This window comes from Microcaecilia unicolor, chromosome 9 (genome assembly GCF_901765095.1).
Source record: "Microcaecilia unicolor chromosome 9, aMicUni1.1, whole genome shotgun sequence".
NCBI classification, from domain to species: domain Eukaryota; kingdom Metazoa; phylum Chordata; class Amphibia; order Gymnophiona; family Siphonopidae; genus Microcaecilia; species Microcaecilia unicolor.
Window position 1 is genome coordinate 47,030,983 of NC_044039.1, and position 21,101 is coordinate 47,052,083.

At 43.0% G+C, this 21,101-nt stretch overlaps 1 protein-coding gene across 2 annotated transcripts in view; it reads left to right on the forward strand.

Moving 5' to 3' along the window:
* LOC115477153 (sodium- and chloride-dependent betaine transporter-like) overlaps positions 1-21,101 on the forward strand; it is a 165,342-nt gene that overhangs the window by 8,029 nt on the left and 136,212 nt on the right. Inside the window, exons 1-2 of one of the 2 annotated variants that reach the window (XM_030213791.1) lie at positions 15,345-15,368; positions 18,366-18,577. In XM_030213791.1, the coding sequence (XP_030069651.1) occupies positions 18,370-18,577 (208 nt within the window). In that variant the 5' untranslated portion in view covers positions 15,345-15,368; positions 18,366-18,369. Of the gene's footprint in view, positions 1-15,344; positions 15,369-18,365; positions 18,578-21,101 lie in introns of those variants that run through there. The other variant, XM_030213790.1, reaches the window with a different exon arrangement.

A 21,101-nucleotide genomic window follows, 5' to 3' on the forward strand; every position in this document is an offset into this window, starting at 1 on the left:
AAGAGGAGTTAATAGTTACTGAGGAGGGGCTGACTGGATGGGCCATTTGGCCCTTATCTGCCGTCATGTTTCTATGTTTCTATTATAGTATTCTTGGTCTTTCACCATCCCTTTCCTAATAATTCCTAGCATCCTGTTTGCTTTTTTGGCTACCACCACACACTCATTGTCTGCAATGACACCTAGATCTTTTTCTTGAGTGCTGACTTCCAAGGTGGACCTAGCACTAAAAAGTATTGAACCTGTAAGGAAACAGGCTTGTTTATTTCCCTTGTACATAGTGATAAAGTCTTCCTTTTTGAGCTTAGGAAAGGAAAGGGTCCCTTGAACATTCAATAAAGTGTTCTATCAATAACATCTCCCAAGTTGACATAGTCTGTGGTCAGCCTCTACTCCCTTTGTACTGTGTGGATTCGTCGTAGAGGTTTTTTTCCTGTTTTGCTGTTCCTACACCAGCATAGGCCACTTTTAGGCGCGCCTTAGTAAAAGGACCTTAACCAGCTAAGTTTTATCTAGCTGCTTATGCCCAGATATTCAATGCCAGTATCTGAGTACAAAGCTGGCAGTAACCAAATAATTGCTGACCGCCACTGTCTGAATATCTACCCCTTACTGTCCTGACTCTTTCCATTCAAATTGGTCTATCTCTCATTCCCTAAAAGGCTGTATTTGGAATATGCTATTCTTGCAGCAGTTTGGGGGCAGCTAGGGCACCTGTTTTAATGCAAACATCTTCCTGACAGACTTGGGAGATAACAGACTTTGGAACTGATATACAGTACTAACCCACTATGGGTTAATATGGCCTGTTTTAGTGAAAGTTTGCTAAGGATATAAGTTGCTCTCTGTAGCAAGATCCATCCTAAAAAATAATTATGACTATAAAGATGTTGCCATCTTGCTTGCGAAAACTGACCTGCAAAGACATGTTTGCACATTGGTTTATGCTGAATTCAGAATTAATGATCTGCTTTGAGTGACTGCACTGCATCAGCTTCTTAACACAGAACTTGAGCAAGCTTCTATGTATTGTATGGTGGACTATGTGCAAAATTTACAACTTGTAAGGGGGTCATTTTGAAACATTTGCTTTGGGAGCTGTTACAAATGTTTGCTGTAATCTAGGCACTTATTTGCATATTGTACAAAATGCACCAGTACTTCACAATTCCACCCCTGCTCCATCCAAACTATGCCCCCAGGAATGCCTAAACTTGGCACACATATAAGTACTCATTGTCTTATCGTTGTGCACACTGGTATGCAAGTACACTGTGGGGTATGTTTAGAATAGGCTTTTCTCTCTGTAAAACAGCCTTTACATGTGGGGAGAAAAACCTTATAAAATGACCCCCTTCATCAATTTTGTACACAGTAAGGGGGGAAAAGTTGTCAAGCTGCCTTGAGGCTTTAAGTCACATTATTAATCCTTTAATGCAACTTAAAGGGCTCTCAAATAGGTTAAGTAGTAAGGAGATTCAAAGCATGCAAATGCATGTAAAGAGGCTCATTACTATATAAAAGACATAATGGGGTGAATTCTATAAATTGTGCCTAAAAAATTGGTGCCAAAACCCCCACTTATGTACTATTCTATAAGCTGCGCCTAAAGTTAGATGCGGTTTTAGAATAATGCTTAAGCGTAGGGGTCACATGCAGTGGTGTGCTGGTAAATGTTTAACAGGCTTTCTCCCCGGTCCACCACTGCGCCCCCCCCCCCCCCCGTCCACCTCTGCGCCCCCCAAATTGCAGAGCTGGCTATAGCTGGGGAGAGAGCCGGGGGGGGGGGGGGCAATGCATTACGCCAGGAAAAAAAAATTTAAATGATCCCAGGTTCCAATCTAATTTATGTTTAATGTGGGATAAAATGCCATAAATAAGTAAATAAATATAAACTTTTAATGTTGAGCACCTGATTTTCAAAGTGGACATATTCCAAACATTATAATGAAAATAAAATGATTTTTTTCTACCTTTGTTGTCTGGTGACTTTGTTTTTCTGATCATGCTGGCCCAGTATCCGATTCTGGTGCTATCTGTCCTCTTAACTCCGTTTCCAGGGCTTCCTTTTCATTTATTTCTTTACTTTTCGCCTTTCTTCTTCATTTCTTGCCCTACATCCGTAAGTAAAAGCTGGGTCCTCCGCAGACTTGACTGTCCAGTGGATCCAGCTTCTGCCTATTTTCTTCATCCATGTGCAGTTTTTCTCCTCTCTTCCTTTTCCCTCATCTCATCTCCTTCCTCACTCTTCCCTCCCCTCCATCCATGTCCAGCATTTCTTCTCTCTCCCTTCCCTCTTTTCCATCCATGTCCAGCAACCCTGCTCTCCCCTCCATCCACCTATGTCCAGCAACCCTCCTCTCCCCCCTGCCCTCCCCTCTATCCTCCCATGTCCAGCAACTCTCTTCTCTCCCCTGCCTCCCTCTATCCACCCATACCCAGCGATTCTCTTCGCTCCCCTGATTACCTCTGTCGAAGCAGCCGCATTATTGAAAGCCCTGCCCGTCTCTAGCCTTCCCTTTGAGTTCATTCCCTCAGAGTCCCACCCTCGCGGAAAGAGGAAATTACGTCAGAAGGCAGGACTCTGAGGGAATGATACACAGTGCCAGTGCACAAGGAAATACAGAGAATATCTCAGAAGATATACTTTAATAAAATTTGACTACTGGTGGCTGATGCGACAGAAAAAAACTAGAGAGATCTGTTTTCTCATCTTTTGGGTAACTTAATTGCCTCCTCAGTCTACACCCACCACAACCACCACACACTCCCACTACTAAAACCCCATACCTAACAACAGTCCTATCCACCCCCCTTGGATTGGGAAGTTAATATCACCCTCCACTAGAGCTACTTTGAAACACACAATTCAATCACACGGTAAACTCATCTGATCAGGGCCTCATAGTTGTTCCATTATTGTCCAGAACAAACCTGTACTTTAAAAGCAGGAGAAAATCCAACCCACACACGGACTCTAAGATCAAAAGAGAGAATGCGAAACGTTGCCTCACTACTACTACTACTTAACATTTCTAAAGCGCTACTAGGGTTACGCAGCGCTGTACAGTTTAACAAAGAAGGATAGTCCCTGCTCAAAGGAGCTTACAATCTAAAGGACGGAATGTCAAGTTGGGGCAGTCTAGATATCCTGAATGGAGATATAATGGTTATGTGCCGAAGGCGACATTGAAGAGGTGGGTTTTGAGTAAGGATTTGAAGATGGGCAGCGAGGGGGCTTGGCATATGGGCTCAGGGAGTTTATTCCACGCATAGGGTGAGGCGAGGCAGAAAGGGTGGAGCCTGGAGTTGGCGGTGGTGGAGAAGGGTACTGAGAGGAGGGATTTGTCCTGTGAGCGGAGGTTACGGGTAGGAACGTAAGGGGAGATGAGGGTAGAGAGTTAATGAGGGACTGCAGACCGAGTGCATTTGTAGGTAAGTAGGAGAAGCTTGAACTGTATGCAGTACCTGATCGGAAGCCAGTGAAGTGACTTGAGGAGAGGGGTGATATGGGCATATCGGTCCTGATGGAAGATAAGACGTGCAGCAGAGTTCTGAACGGATTGAAGGGGGGATAGATGGCTAAGTGGGAGGCCAGTGAGGAGTAGGTTGCAGTAGTCAAGGCGAGAGGTAATGAGAGAGTGGACGAGTGTTCGAGTGGTATGCTCAGAGAGGAAAGGACGAATTTTGCTGATGTTATAGAGAAAGAAGCGACAGGTCTTGGCTATCTGCTGGATATGTGCAGAGAAGGAGAGGGAGGAGTCGAAGATGACTCCGAGGTTGTGGGCAGATGAGACGGAGAGGATGAGGGTGTTATCAACAGAGATAGAGAGAGGAGGGAGCGGAGAAGTGGGTTTGGGTGGAAAGACAATAAGCTCGGTCTTAGCCATGTTCAGTTTCAGGTGGCGGTTGGACATCCAGGCAGCAATGTCAGATAGGCAGGCCGATACTTTGGCCTGGGTTTCTGCAGTGATGTCCGGTGTGGAGAGGTAAAGCTGGGTATCGTCAGCATAAAGATGATATTGGAAACCATGGGATGAGATCAGCGAACCCAGGGAAGAGGTGTAGATTGAAAAAAGAAGGGCTCCAAGGACAGATCCCTGAGGAACTCCAACAGAGAGCGGGATGGGGTAGAGGAAGATCCATGAGAATGTAAAGGTGCGGAGGGAGAGATAAGAGGAGAACCAGGAGAGGACAGAGCCCTGGAATCCAAATGAGGACAGTGTGGCAAGAAGTAAATTGTGATTGACAGTGTCAAAAGCGGCGGATAGGTCAAGGAGGATGAGGATGGAGTAATGACCTTTGGATTTGGCAAGGAACAGGTCATTACAGACTTTAGATAGTGCCGTTTCTGTTGAGTGTAGAGGGCGAAAGCCGGATTGAAGAGGATCAAGGATGGCATGAGAGGAGAGAAAATCAAGGCAATGGCTGTGAACGGCACGCTCAAGTATCTTGGAGATGAAGGGTAGGAGGGAGATGGGGCGGTAGTTGGAAGGACAGGTAGGGTCTAGTGATGGTTTTTTGAGAAGTGGTGTGACTACAGCATGCTTGAAGGTGTCAGGGACAGTTGCAGTGGAGAGAGAGAGGTTGAGGATATGACAGATGGGGGGGGGGGGTGACAGTAGGAGAGATGGTGTTTAGTAAGTTGGTGAGGATGGGATCAGAGGAACAGGTGGTGCATTTCGAGGAGGAAAGAAGGTGGGCGGTTTCCTCCTCGGTGATATCAGGAAAAGAGGAGAAGGAGGCCTGGGTTGGTTGGTTGAGGGAGTGGGTTAAAGGGTGAAGAGGAGGAGGTGGCTTGGTAGTGAATTCAAGGTTGATCTTCTGCACCTTGCCACGGAAGTAGTCAGCTAGTGATTGAGGAGAGAATGAGGGGGGATGGGAGCAGAGGGCACTTTGAAGAGGGAGTTAAGGGTGGCGAAGAGACGACGAGGGTTGGAGCCGAGAGAATTAGTCAATTGGGTGTAATAGTCCTGTTTGGCAAGGAATAGGGAGGACTGGAAGGAGGATAGCATGAATTTGTAATGAATGAAGTCGGTATGGGTGTGAGATTTCCTCCAGAGGCGTTTGGCAGATCAAGCGCAGGAGCGAAGGTATCGGATGCAAGGGGTCAGCCAGGGCTGGGGATTAGTACGCCTTGTGGGACGGGAGATGGATGGTGCAAGTGTGTCCAGAGCAGTGGAGAGAGTGGCATTGTAAGCAGAGACAGCCTTGTCGACAGACTCCAAGGACATGATGGAAGGGAGGAGATTAGAGATACACGAGGATAAGGTGGGAGGGTCGATAGTCTGGAGATTCCTGAAAGTAGTGGTTAGTGTTGGGTGGGACTGAGGGGGAAGGTGATGAAGTGTGAAGGTGATCAGGTGATGATCTGATAGAGGACGAGCAGAGGTGCAGAAATTGGAGGGTGAGCAGGTAGAGGAGAGGACGAGGTCAAGACAATGGCCAGTTTTGTGAGTAGGGGTGGTGGAGCTCAGCTGGAGGTTGAAGGAGGATGTCAGTGAGGAACTGAGAAGCGTAGGAGTCAGATGGGTCATCAGCGTGTATGTTAAAGTCCCCAAGAATGAGGGACGGAGATGAGGGTTCAAGAAAAACGGAGAGCCAGGCATCGAAGTCGGTAAGGAAGGAAGGGAGGGACTTATCGGGGGGAGAATGCGAAACTACTACTACTACTACTACTTAACATTTCTAGAGCGCTACTAGGGTTACGCAGCGCTGTACAATTTAACAAAGAGAGACAGTCCCTGCTCAAAGAGCTTACAATCTAATAGACGTTGCCTCAAAATTTTGTCTACCAGCCCCGCGTGAGCAGTACAGGATGGGAAGTGAGAGTATGATTTAATGCTTCAGTCTCTCCCTCCGCCTCCAGCTATACTAGAAACCTTAGCTCTCAGGACATGGCCCTGGTCGGTGAAGCAAGGAAGGAGTTAGGAGGATATGCCCCTGGGCAGGGGCAGAAGAAAACAGAGCTAGCAGGACTCGCTCCTAGGCAGTGAAGCAAGGAAGGAGTTAGGAGGATATGCCCCTGAGTGGAGGCAGAAGAAAACAGAGCTGGCAGGACACGCCCCTGGGTGGTGAAGCAAGGAAGGAGTTAGGAGGATACGCCCCTGGGCAGGGGCAGAAAACAGATGAAGCAGGACACGCCCCTGGGCAGTGAAATAAGGAAGGAGTTAGAAAGATACACCCCTGGGCGGGGGGGGGGGGGGGGGGCAGAAGAAATCAGATGAAGCAGGACATGCCCCTGGATGGTGAAGCAAGGGAGGAGTTAGAAGGACACACCCCTGGAGGTGAGGTAAACGGGGTAAGCATGGCTTGTGGCGCCCTTCTGCCATGCTTACCTCGTTTACTGGAGCCAGCTCGTCCTGCAGAGCAACCGGCTCGCAAGATGTTAAAAAATTTAAGAACCGGCTCTTGCGAGCCGGCTCCAGCACACCACTGGTCACATGTAAATTTAGGCGGGACATTTGCACCAACAAAAATGTGGTACAAATGCCCTGCCTAAATTTACATGATGAACCCCCTTATTATATAATTGCATGCCTAACTGCAATCCATGCCCATGTTCCACCCCAAAACGCCCATGACCCTCTCATTTCTGCACCTCCTTTTCTGGGACGCACGTAAAATTTAGGTGCAGATCACATGCCTAAATTTACCTGCGTATATGTTAATTGATTTCAATTAGTGCCAATAATTGCTTGTTAAAAAGCTTGTTATTTGATTAAATTGCACATGCAAATTGGGCACATACCAAATTTGCACATGCAATTTTTGCCAACTTTTATAGAATTAGGGGGAATGTGACATGCGGTGAACACTGGGTACACACCGCAAGTTACATTATGAGCCTAAATTGATGGTAAAATAACCTCAGCTACGGAAACATGACCCTTAGTGGTACTAACAGAAAACTACTACTAAGTTGCCAGTTTTAAGAATGGTGCCAGAAGGGCAAGAGCAACTGGGGATTACTTCTGCCCAAGCACCCACTAAACCATCAGGCCATATGTGTGTCCACGGGGGTGAGAGGGTTGCCTTTGAGGGCTGAGGGGCACAATAATTAGTGCACATCCCTATTGAGCAGAACTTAGTAGAGCTACACAAGTTACAGACTTGGAAGTGACATGTTCTCACAGGATACACCAAATAAAAGTACATTGCTTAACTTCTTTGCTTAGTGTCCTTTCATTGTTATAGCAGTGCTCCTTCTCTAATTCAGTTGGGCCTTTGCTTCTGAGCTCTGTCTACACATGGGGCTTGCTTGTTTTGGGTAAATGATGTGTGCAAGCACAGTACATAGACAATAGGGGTTCAGAAGTACTGAGTGATTCTTATTCACCTTGACAACAAAGACTAACTATTGGCACATTAGGGATATTTCTTAGTAGGAATGTGCAATCTTTAATGCACACTTGGTTTGTTATCGTTCTTTAAAACTTTTAGTGCCCACAATAGTGATTTAACATGCATTAACCTATGAATGAAAGCATGTTGTCAAATTGCATGCATTCAAAAGTTTTATTAAACTGGATGTTTGAAGCAAATCAAGAAAAATCCAAAGATCAAAAATTCCCCCTCCCTCCCCAAAAAACAAAGGTTTTTTGGCCAGTACATATCCGTACTTCCTTGGCGCAATGCAGTAGACACTGTTGTATAATATGGGAAGGGAGGATTCAAAGGAAAGAGACCAGAATTATCATGATGGTTCCATATATAACTCATCTGTTATTGATGTAAGCTTATTGTCTGTAGTTAGGTCTGTGGTGAGTGGAAGGGATTTAAGGCCCCTGTTGTGACATCTGGATTGCTGTGTGTGGGAAAGAGGAGGAAAGCAAACCCAGTTTATTACCTTATGTACTCAAAATATAAACCGAGAACATTTTTCCCCCTAAAAAAAAGGGGGGGGGGGGGAGGAAGGTACTGTTAACGAATATAAACTGTGGATTTATATTCCAGCATTTCATTCCTCCCCATCTCGCCCATAGTGTTCTGCATTTCTCCTCTTCCCCCTTTCCCTATGGTGTCCAGCTTTTCTCCCCTTACCCCCCTCTCCTACACAAGACCTGCCAACTCCTGCTCCCTCCAAAACAGGAAGGGATGGGAGCTGACAAGCCTTGAACATGCGCAGATGCTCAAGGCCCCGCACCAGCTAACTGCAATGCTTTTTGTGTCAGCGTCAGCTGATCCGGGAGAGAAAGGCAAAGGGAGAAATGTGGAACACCATGGTGGAGGAGGGAAGACTCGAATATAAACCAAGACGTGATTTATCCTTAACACAATTTTGCAAAAGGGCCCTTATAATGTTTAATTTGTAACTAGTGTTGATTTTCTGAAGCACATCCCAGGTTACCAACATAGAATCTTTTGAACTTCAGCAAATTGCTTTATTCCTCTGTTGCAGCTGGAGTGTGACTCATGGCTCTGACCTGGAGCATTTGAAAATGATTGCCTATGTAAAACTTTGAACAATGCAAAAAAAGCACATGTCGACCTCCAGAAACAGGACCAAAAAAAGTACTTTATTGACAAGACCTGACACAGTCTGTGTTTCGGTAACCAAGCGCCTGCATCACGGGTCTGAAAAAGTAATAACATACATATAAATGACATAAACATTTAAAATAATAATATTCAAAATATAAAACATTAGACAAACTAATGATTAAAAGATATTAAAAATATAAACATTGTTATTATTATGATTACATATTAGTTAAATTCCAGAAAACGTAACAAACAAATCTTACAAAACAGATATGATGTAAATAAAACAAGAAGACATGTAAACAATGAAAAATAATAGTAATAAAAATATACAGTAAATTTCAGAATATAAGCATCAAAATACAAACAAAGGCCATAGGTCAATTTAAAGAGAACAATGTGCTATATGAAATTCTGCTGCCAATGTATTCCAAAGAAAATAGTAATTGTAAAAAATGTTGTTCAGAACTTACCACTGAAAATTCAGAATTCTTAAATTACAAAAGGAGTCTTATATATGTGTTCCACTAAATGGCACTATTAAAAAAAAACCAAAACCAAAGGGCTAAGAAAGAGAATTTAGATGAAACGAGAAGCTGATGAATAGTGATAGTGCATGAATTTGGACAATATTAAACTTGGAAGTGATATATTCTGATTGAACGAAGTGAAATAAGTGCTCAAAAAAAGAAAAAAAGAAAAAAAGAAGCCTGAATCATAAGGTGATTACTAGGCGCTGAATGTGAAGGTTGCAAGAGTGACTACTTACTAAATACAGTGGTGGAAATAAGTATTTGATCCCTTGCTGATTTTGTAAGTTTGCCCACTGACAAAGACATGAGCAGCCCATAATTGAAGGGTAGGTTATTGGTAACAGTGAGAGATAGCACATCACAAATTAAATCCGGAAAATCACATTGTGGAAAGTATATGAATTTATTTGCATTCTGCAGAGGGAAATAAGTATTTGATCCCCCACCAACCAGTAAGAGATCTGGCCCCTACAGACCAGGTAGATGCTCCAAATCAACTCGTTACCTGCATGACAGACAGCTGTCGACAATGGTCACCTGTATGAAAGACACCTGTCCACACACTCAGTGAATCAGTCAGACTCTAACCTCTACAAAATGGCCAAGAGCAAGGAGCTGTCTAAGGATGTCAGGGACAAGATCATACACCTGCACAAGGCTGGAATGGGCTACAAAACCATCAGTAAGACGCTGGGCGAGAAGGAGACAACTGTTGGTGCCATAGTAAGAAAATGGAAGAAGTACAAAATGACTGTCAATCGACAAAGATCTGGGGCTCCACGCAAAATCTCACCTCGTGGGGTATCCTTGATCATGAGGAAGGTTAGAAATCAGCCTACAACTACAAGGGGGGAACTTGTCAATGATCTCAAGGCAGCTGGGACCACTGTCACCACGAAAACCATTGGTAACACATTACGACATAACGGATTGCAATCCTGCAGTGCCCGCAAGGTCCCCCTGCTCCGGAAGGCACATGTGACGGCCCGTCTGAAGTTTGCCAGTGAACACCTGGATGATGCCGAGAGTGATTGGGAGAAGGTGCTGTGGTCAGATGAGACAAAAATTGAGCTCTTTGGCATGAACTCAACTCGCCGTGTTTGGAGGAAGAGAAATGCTGCCTATGACCCAAAGAACACCGTCCCCACTGTCAAGCATGGAGGTGGAAATGTTATGTTTTGGGGGTGTTTCTCTGCTAAGGGCACAGGACTACTTCACCGCATCAATGGGAGAATGGATGGGGCCATGTACCGTACAATTCTGAGTGACAACCTCCTTCCCTCCGCCAGGGCCTTAAAAATGGGTCGTGGCTGGGTCTTCCAGCACGACAATGACCCAAAACATACAGCCAAGGCAACAAAGGAGTGGCTCAGGAAGAAGCACATTAGGGTCATGGAGTGGCCTAGCCAGTCACCAGACCTTAATCCCATTGAAAACTTATGGAGGGAGCTGAAGCTGCGAGTTGCCAAGCGACAGCCCAGAACTCTTAATGATTTAGAGATGATCTGCAAAGAGGAGTGGACCAAAATTCCTCCTGACATGTGTGCAAACCTCATCATCAACTACAGAAGACGTCTGACCGCTGTGCTTGCCAACAAGGGTTTTGCCACCAAGTATTAGGTCTTGTTTGCCAGAGGGATTAAATACTTATTTCCCTCTGCAGAATGCAAATAAATTCATATACTTTCCACAATGTGAATTTCCGGATTTAATTTGTGATGTGCTATCTCTCACTGTTACCAATAACCTACCCTTCAATTATAGGCTGCTCATGTCTTTGTCAGTGGGCAAACTTACAAAATCAGCAAGGGATCAAATACTTATTTCCACCACTGTACATATGGGCCTCAAGAATTGGTTTCTTCCCTGAAGCGATTCTATGCTTCTTTGAAAACAATTTCCGGCAACTGAAACTTTTCTTACACTCCATACGTGAAACGGGTCTCTCTCCTGGGTGAAATTTTACATTTTTTGTGGAGCTTTCTTCCTGGTCGAAGCTACTGTTATAACCAGGACATGAAGATATTCTATTATCAATGTTTTTTTTATATTCTGTAATGTTTACTTTATAGTTACAGCTTTTCACATGTACATAGTCCCAATTTGTTTACTATCTTTCAGGTGCTGCATTAGCTCCATTTTCATACTGAAATCTTTCTCATACTCGGAGCTTGTAAATTGTGTCTCTTTTATACATGTTTCCTGTTGTTCTAGTTCCCCTTTTTGACTGAACGTGTTTTCACAATCTGTACATTTAGATTGTCTCGCTTCAGAGTCAGATCCCTCTGATAATGTCTCTGCTATGAGGTCAGGTATGAGTTCACTATCCTGACACTCTTCTGGCAGGCTGCACACCACTAGCACCATTGCTGTGCAATTTGCATAGGCCTTTAACTTATTTAAATGAAAAGTACGCTGCTTTCTGTCTTGAGAGTCCATAGATATAACATAGTTTGTATCATTCAGGCACCTTATGACCTTGTAAGGTCCCACCCAATTAGCTTGAAGTTTATTCTGATGAACTGGGACTAAAACAGGTACTTGCTGGCCCACATAAACTCTCTATTTCGGGCCTTACGATCATACCAGGTCTTTTACTTAGTCTGGGCTGCCTGCAATTTATCTCTGACAAAGCTCACAAATTCTTCTAATCTCTACCGCATATTAACTACATGTTCAAATACAGGGGTGTCAGAGGTATCCACTTTCCCCTCACAATGTTCTCTTATTAGGTCAAGGGGCCCTCTCCCCCTCCAGCCATAAAGAAACTCAAATGGGGAGAACCCTGTAGACTCCTGAGGTACATCTCTGTATGTAAACAGTAGGTAGTGTAAGTATTTTTCCCAGTCTCGGTCTCCTATTTCTACAAAAGTCTTTAACATGTGCTTTAATGTAGCATTAAATCTCTCCACCAACCCATTAGTTTCAGGGTGATATGGTGTAGTACGAACAGATTTCACTCCACAGTGTGCCCACAGATTTTGGATCAGCCCAGTCATAAACTGTGTCCGTTGGTCTGAGAATATTTCTCATGGATATCCTACCGGAGAAAATATTTCTAGCAGGGCAGTGGCAATTTTCTCTGATTCTATGGAGGATAAGGCTACTGCTTCAGGATATCTGGTAGCAAAGTCCACCACTGTCAATATATATCTTTTCCCAGTCTGGCTAGGGACAGCTAGAGGCCCCACTATATCCACAGCTATTCTCTCAAAGGGCTCACTGGTAATGGATAAAGGTTTCAGGGAAGCTCGGGGGTGATCTTGGGTCTTTCCCACTCTTTGGCACACATCACAGGTTCTACAATAATCAGCTATGGCTCGAGATACTCCCGGCCAATAGAAGTTCTTTGTCAATCTAGTGCATGTGTGTGTCACCCCCTGATGTCCAGCTAGTGGAATGTCATGTGCAATCTGTAGAAGTTGTTCTTTGTATGCCCTGGGCACTATAAGCTGCTTGCCTGCTGTCCAGGGCCTATTAGGATCAGCAGGATCAGTCTCTCTGTACAACAAGCCCCCTTTCCATAGGAAACAATCTTTACCAGTCTCATTGGTTGGCTGACCAGCCCTTTGCCTCAGGGCTTCCAGGTCAGGGTCAGAGTGCTGTGCTTCCTGAAAAGCATGCCTCTGTCCTACATCAATATCCATATCTGGAAGGGTCTCTGCTGGTGACTCTGACAAATCAGGGTCATCAGTTTGATCAATAGGTTTGTCAGTTAAGTCAGGCTGTTCCATACTCAGTCACCTCAGGAACTTGTGCTGCTGGACGCACTGGAGCTCCTCCTTCTTTCGCTTGGTCAGCTAGTCCCACCTGGCCTGGCTCAGGATCTGGAACTGGAGAGGTGATCTTGGCTGCTTCTGCTTGTTGGGCCACCCAGCAGGGCAGTGGCCTGCTATGGTGACCCAGCAGGTGGCCTACGGGTCACCATAGCAGAAATCCTGGCTCCGAAATCAAGGATAATGTTCATTGGACCCATTTTGGTCCCACACAGCATTGGTACCGGCATGTTTTTCATTAGGCCTACTCTGTATCCAGGCTTAGTACCCCAATCCAGGAATACTCGGGCAATGGGTACAATCTGTCTGAATCCATTGGATAGCACTATCTCTGCAGTGTGCCCAAGCAGAATAGCATCTTCCAGCACTAGCTCTAGTTGTAACAAAGTCATGCTAGAGCCAGTATCCACAACCCAGCCACCTGGGTCTGGTTCACAGCTACTGGAGTGTTGTGGAAATCTATCTGCTTCCATGCATGATGAATGGCCAGTAACTTTTTGTTTTGCAACAACTGTGTGGGCCTCCTTCATGGCACAGGAGCCACCCATGAAAACCGCCAGCATAGGTGCAGAAACTGGAATGCTCTTTAATGCAGATTTGGGATGATCTGGGCAATCTGCTTTTAAATGTCCTGTACGCTCACACTGGAAACAAGGACATTCATACCTAAAGTCTTTAGGTTTGGGGGGAAAACTGGAGCATTTGCTGACAGTCTCTGAGGTTGCAGGAATATTTGGCTTAGGGCCCTCACTGCCCTTAGATCCCAGTTGCTAAGGATAAGGACGGCTTCTCTTTGCCAACCAGGGATGGTTAGTCATAAAGATGTCAGTCAATTCAGCTGCCTTCTCTGGAGTATGGGGCTGATGATCTTGAACATTTTTCCTCACCTCTGGATGACAACGCTGCAGAAACTGCTCCAGGACCATCAGGTTTTGGCAGTCCTCCAGGGTTTTAACCTCACACCACTGAACCACTGCTGATGCTGGTATCTTAGCTGAATCACAAACTCGCTGTGAGTATCATCTGCCCTCTTTTGCAAAGTTCGAACTTTAGTCTGTAGGTCTCAGGTGTAATGGCATAATGGTTCAACAAAGCTTTGCACACCTCCTCAAACTGGGAGCACACCTCCATGGATAGTCCTTGAAATGCCTCAAGTGCTCTACCAGTGAGCTTTGCTCCCAGATAGATAGTGCACCCAGTCTTTCTGAGGAATCTCATTGAGGTGGCAAATTTTTTCAAAGGCAGTTAGATATCCATCAGTGTCACCTCTGGTATCATCATACTGCAAAAACAAGTTGGGCCCAATCTGGGCTGTGGATCCTGCTTCTGACCTTGGTGCAGGGATTGGGCAGGAGCTTTGGATATGAGCCATTTCCATCTCTAGCTTCAGTTTCTGCAGCTGGAATTCCTGCTCTTCTTGCCGCTGTTGGTCTTCCCTTTCCTCTTGCCGCAACTGCTGTTCCTCTCGCCGCAGCTGCTCTTCCCAGTCCTACAGCTGGTCTAGCCGCTGTCACTCTAGTATGTAGATCTGCCAGATCTCAGCTGGTGTGGCATCTGGCCCTGCCAACTCACGGGCCTCTGCCCACAAGGGGTCTGCTCTCCCCCCAGGAGAAATCTATGCAGGCTGGTCCTGTGTCTCCTCCTCACTGAGGCCATCCAGTCGCTCTTGTGTTAGGTTAGGCATCTCCAGTGTCTGAGGGCTGCTACCAGTTTACATCAGCACGCTGCTAATCTCCTAACACTACCTCAAAAAACATTAACAGGAAAGGTACCCTGTTACTGCTGCACTTGTTCACTGTGCTCTGTGTCTGGCAGTTACAGGTAAAAAAGACTCTGAACCACTTAGTGGATGGTGACCCTCACGCCACACACTGAGCCTGACAATCCCACCACTGCCACAAAAAAAGAAGAACAAATGTCTGTCACGAAACGCCTAGCCACCCACCTGGGGTTACCCCACGGCCACTTAGGTCTATCCCCAGCACAGCTCAGATCCACCTGCACCTGCCTCTCATACTGTACACTAGCACCCTTCTCCCACCAACTGGGTCCCAACTGCCTCTGGGAGAGTCTCCCGCTCTCAAATTATCCCCAGTGATTTCTAGGTTACTGAAGCCACACTCCCAGTGGTCCCACAGTTCCCAGAAGCACTCACAGACCCAACACACAAACCAGCAGTATTCTTTATCAGTCCAGACAGGCAGAAAGAACAAACAAATATGTTTGTTCTCAGAACTTGGAACAGTGGACAAAAAAAAATGTGCAAATAGCAAACAGTAACTGAAAAATGGATGAATTAGAAAGCTAACTAAACATTTGCATTCTTCCTAGAAAGTACCTGGGGATATCAGGACATATACAGCTGTCCACCAGTTATCAAATATAACTGTTTTTTTACATGGCTTCAGCAAAGAACTCTCTCTCTTCTCCCAGGCTGAAACTGAAGCAACAACCAGGAACAACTGCTGGGTAATTTCAAACTCCAGGCCAATCAGAGCCCAGTCAACAAGTTTTAAAGCTATACTGCTACTTGCTTTCAGTTCCCTATAACAGCTTTACAACAAAGAAACACCAGGTGGGTGGGTGTAAAAGAGGTGTATTTATTTTGCTACCATTGACTGTGTAGGATCGATTTGTACTAATCTGGCTTGTTTCATTTTCCAGTAGGTTTATTGATGTACTAGTGCCAGTGCATTGTTTCTGGTACTGTCTTGTCCTTGTGTGACTCGTGAAAGTTACTGCTATTATGGTATAGTAGAATTGCTCTGTAGGTCCTGAGTGACATTTGTAGTGTTTTGCATTACTTCACAAAATGGCTAGTACTGGATTTTGGATTTGAATTTAGATCACACTTTTCTCAGTGGTAACGCAGGGCAAGTTACATTCAACTACAGAGGTATTTTCCTGTCCCTGGAGTGCTTACAGTTTAAGTTTTGTACCTCAGGCAGTGGAGAGTTAAATGATATGTCCAAGACATCAAGGAACAGCAATAGGATTTGAATCTTGACTTCCCTGGTTCTCAGGCCACTGCACTAACCATTAGGCTACTCCTCCAGGCAACCATAAAATAATTTCAACATTTTTGGTAGGTTGCCAAATGGACATCAGGCTTCAGCCCTTAGTTTGCTGTTGAGCTGCCAACCATTAGATATTGCTGATACAGACAATATACATTATCTGTACCTTGCTGGTTAGAGCAGCAGGCTGAGAACCAGGGTAACTAGGTTTGATTCTCAGTGCAGCTCCTTGTGACTCTGGGCAAATCACTTAACCCTCTATTGCCCCAAGTACAAAATAGCTACCTGTCTATAATATGTAGTATAATATGTAAACCGCTTTGATTGTAACCACAGTAAGATGGTATATCAAATCCCACCTCCTTCCTTTCCCTTGACCTAAGGATTTCTGTTACAGTGCTGCTGAACAGGAAGAGAGGGCTTAATCAAGATTGAAGGTTCTAGACTTCAAAAGAAATAACTTTGTCAAGATGGAGGAATAGTTGGATGGGAACAGCTGCAGGAAGTAGAACAGCAGTGGGCAAAACTGAAAGGAACAATTTTAAAGGCAACAAAACTTTATGTTAGAAAAGTACATAAAAATAAGAAGAATAGAAGGCCGCTTTGGATTTCAAATGTAGTAGCTGAAAAGGTAAGGGGAAAAAAAGGTTAGCCTTCATAAATTATAAGACATCATAGAAAGAGGAAAACAGACAAAAATACCTTGAGAAGCTAAGAGAAGCTGGAAAAGCTATCAGGAAAGCAAAGATGAAAATGAAAGAAATGATAGCCAATATGGTAAAATTGGGGGACAAGACATTTTTTTTAGACATGTAAACAATAGGATGAAGTGCCAAAATGGCATTGTGAGGCTCAAGGGTGAAGGGGAGGAATATGTAGAAGCTGATAAGCATAAAGCTGAACTGCTTAACAATTACCTCTGTTCTATGTTCATGGATTAAAGGCTAGGGGGTAGGACCACAGAAAGCTGATGCTAATGGAGGATGGATGTGTGGTAGATCAGGACCAGTTCTCAGAAGACTGTGTTTATGAGGAGCTAGCTAAATTAAAAATAGACAAAATGATGGGTCCTGATGGGATACATCTTAGGGTATTTAAGGAACTTGGAGAAATTCTTGCAGCTCCATTGTCTGACCTTTTCCAGCTTCCTTAGTCTGAAGTGGTCCTGGAGGACAGCAGATGTGGCCCTTCTGCACAAGAGTGGAAGTAATGAGGAGGTAGGGAAAGGGAAATGGGACTTGATATACCGCCTTTCTGTGGTATTTTGCAACTACATTCAAAGCGGTTTACATATATACAGGTACTTATTTTGTACCTGGGGCAATGGAGGGTTAAGTGACTTGCCCACAGTCACAAGGAGATGCAGTGGGAATTGAACTCAGTTCCCCAGGATCAAAGTCTGCTGCACTAACCACTAGGCTACGCCTGTTAGTCTGACCTCAGTGGTGGGATAAACTAATGGCAACACTTCTAAAGCAGAGGACTGTGAGGTTTCTAGAATCAAATAGACTGCAAGACCCAAGGCAACATGGTTTCAATAGAGGCAGGTCATGTCAGACAAATCTGATTGATTTTCTTTGACTGGGTGACCAAACAGATGGATATGAGAGGAGCGCTAGATGTGGTGTACTTGGATTTTAGCAAAACCTTTGACATGATTCCATTTAGGTGACTGATAAATAAACTGAGTGCCCTTGATATGGGCCCAAAAGTGACTGACTGGGTTAAAACCTGGTTAAGTGGAAGGAGACAGAAAGTAGTGGCAAATGGAATTTGCTCCTAGGAAAAGGATGTTATCAGTGGTGTACCGCAGGGATCAGTTCTTGAGCCAGCTCTTTTTAACATCTTTGTGATACTGTGGAAGGACTGTCTGGTTGTCTCTTTGCAGATGATACCAAACTCTGTAATAGAGTAGACACTCCAGAGGGTGTGAATATCATGAGGAGTGATCTAGCAAAGCTTAAAGAATGGTCCAGAAATTGGCAACTAAGATTCAATGCTACAAAAAAACCTGCAAAAATTGCTGACAACTTCCTGTCATTTACATATTCTGGATCTTTTCTTGAACTTTGATGTGCTTACAATATTGTTTGAATAATGCTATGCACTTAGCATGGGTACCAACACTTATCTTTAAAGTCAGTACTGGTCTAAGGATCTCATTGCCAAATCAAGTGCTCTGGCACGCTTTCTTTGCCCTCTAATCCCGAGCCGACAATGGCCAGCGTTTCGCGCTGCTGCTTCAGGGTCTCGGTGGCGGGGCTGATTTGGGGCAGCCACAGCTCCTCTTTGCAATGTTTTTATGACTATAGCCTGTGAAATCTGTGTGTGTGTTGGTTTTTTTGCAGTGCTTTTTTTTATCATAAATGGATTTCAGAGTATGTCTACTTATTGTCTTAATGTTATCTTATATTGTAAACCGTTCTGATTTACCTTTGTAATAAGTGACGGTCTAGTAAATAAATAAACGATAAACGATCCTGAAGTGTTGCAGTCTACTTCACTGGTGATCTCACTTGACAGTAGTTTCTTTTTTTATTATTTCCTGCTTACAGTGAAATGGACAATAAAATGCATTTGGAGGAGTCCGATGGAGTTTTGCAACCTGAATATCTAAAGAATGAGAAAGGGGATGAAACTGAAGAGAAGCTGGAAGAAAGAGGACAGTGGAACAACAAAGTGGAGTTTGTTCTCTCAGTTGCTGGAGAGATTATTGGTCTGGGAAATGTTTGGCGATTCCCTTATCTTTGCTACAAAAATGGGGGTGGTAAGTTCACAGTATATACATGCAGATCATGGCTTCTATTAGTTACAGAAGCGCCAAGAAACAATTGGGGTTTTCATATATGTAAATATATTTTGTTGTTTTTTTGCCCTCCATTGTTATCATTCAAGAACTGGTTTAAATATATTTATATTTAAAATTTAATTCTTGAGAATTACAATTATCCACAACACAAGTAGGTTTATGATACACCCACAATTCCAATACATTTAATTTAAATTACCTATATAATCATGTTTTAAGATTTCATCAATCATATTTTATAATTTTTTATATATTTTTGTATACTTTATTTTTTATTATCTTTTAATTTTTCCAATACATTACTCACTATATTTTATCAATCATATCATATATCATTTTTTGTGAAATATATCGTCTGTATTCATCTATTTTTTTTACTTCCTGGATAAGCTTTTAATAATGGAGTGTGCTTTAGTCATACCATACGCTGCTGCACGGCGATGTCATTCCATTTAATTACACTATAAACAAACCATTTTTTAGACTAGGATCTTAAATCAGGATGAGTTTCTTTAAATTCATTCTGTCTCACGTATCAGCAATCTGCTGACCAACACGCAATTTCATTGTCTTTAGATCTCCTTTAACCGTACTTTACATTCAAAAATTTTTTTTTGCAACCGGATTTCAGTACAATCCTTTAACATTATATTTATGTGCTCAGATGGCATGTGAGATCACAATATACACATTCTATTTTTACACATGCCAATTAGGTCATCGCTATCCATCCTTTTACATCCATGCACCCTCACTTTCAGTATACTATTTCAAAGACACTAGCATATTCAGATTGCACACAAGTAGAATGGTTTTCACTGTTTGCCATTCCTCACACACATGCACCCTCATCACCAACATTCACTTCATGAATATTTATTATAAACAACAAAAACATCACTTCTGGTTATGCCTCATATTTTATTATTTTTTATTTTTTAACAAGAAGTTCTTTAACAATTTGTTTCTCTCATGATGGTTCATTAGTCTCCCCCCCCCCTTTTTCAGTTTTTTCTCACTTCTTTCAGTTTTCAAACACTTTATCAAATCACATTTTTTTTTAAATTTCTTTATTAATTTTCATTTATACAAAGATATAAATCTTTGATGGATAATCCAATATTAAGTAGATATACAACATAATAGGAACATATAACAGAAAAGGAAAAATATTGGAATTCAAATAGTCCACAAATAAAGAGAACCAAGGTTTTATCCATGGAAGTGAAGTTCAGTATTATATTATAGAAAGGAAATATATGTAGGTGGTAGTCCTATATTTAAATTATCCAGCATACATTTCTATCGGTCAATCATTCTTGATCTCATGCGTATCTAGAAAGGCACATAATTGTTCTGGCTCATAGAATATATATCTATTATTTTCAAAGAAAACTAAACATTTGCAGGGGAATCTTAACTGGTAGGAAGCTTTAATCGCCAGAGTTCTCTGTTTTAATTCCAAAAATTTCTTCCTCCTTTGTTGTGTCCAACGAGAGATATCTGGGAAGATTAGAACTTTACTTCCCATAAACTCAGGTTGGATATTTTTAAAGTACAAACGAAGCAATGCTTCTTTATCATCAAATCACATTTTTATATAGCCATGACATCACTGGCACCGTCACATTTAGCGCCTTTTAAGTAGAATGTACAAACATCTACTCGGCTTACACTTTTGAATCCGGGTTTATTCTCGAGATTAGAAGCACTCCGAAGAGGTAAGGTTTGAGTCCCCTATTTTCAAGCAAATGCTTAGTTTACACAGCCGCTGGGGTAGACTGAACTCTAGAAAGAACCTCAAGATAATGCAAACCTTTTTTTAAAAAAAAAAGGGGGCAAGATGTGGACGTTTTTTAACTTCCAACGTTCACCTGAGCACAAGTGTAGGCGGCTATAGAGAACACACAGTGGTTTTTATCTTGCTTTGCGTTTAAATACAATACACAATAAAAAGAATGCAGAACAGTACAGAAGACATTCCGTTTTAAGTAACATATAACAGAAATATCTCAAATGAAAGCAGTTAGTTGCCTTAAACATTACAGTGAATTGCTTGTTCTGATTCCATTTTAAAGGCGCCATTTTTCCTGCACAGCATTACTCCGTATTGAGGCATAAGACGCAACAGCTCCATTTCAACATCATCTACTAAATAATGAGTACGTTCAAATACAGTTTCTCACCATTTATATGCAGTTTACCTGTGGGCATTTCACGTGAAAAATCCTAGTTTTCAATATACTGTTAAAAGATAGACACCGTTGTCCATTACAGCTCTACATCATTATTTAACCTTAATTGTTTCTGCAACAATTTTTCATTTGTTTCTGTAACCGCCTTAAAAAGAATGCCAGACATACGGGAATGTTCTGTAGTACCGATTTATTTTAAAGATAGACATTGATGTTGTTCACAATTTCACATCATTATAGAACCCTATTTGTTTCTGCAACAATTTTTCGTTTGGTTCTGCAACCAC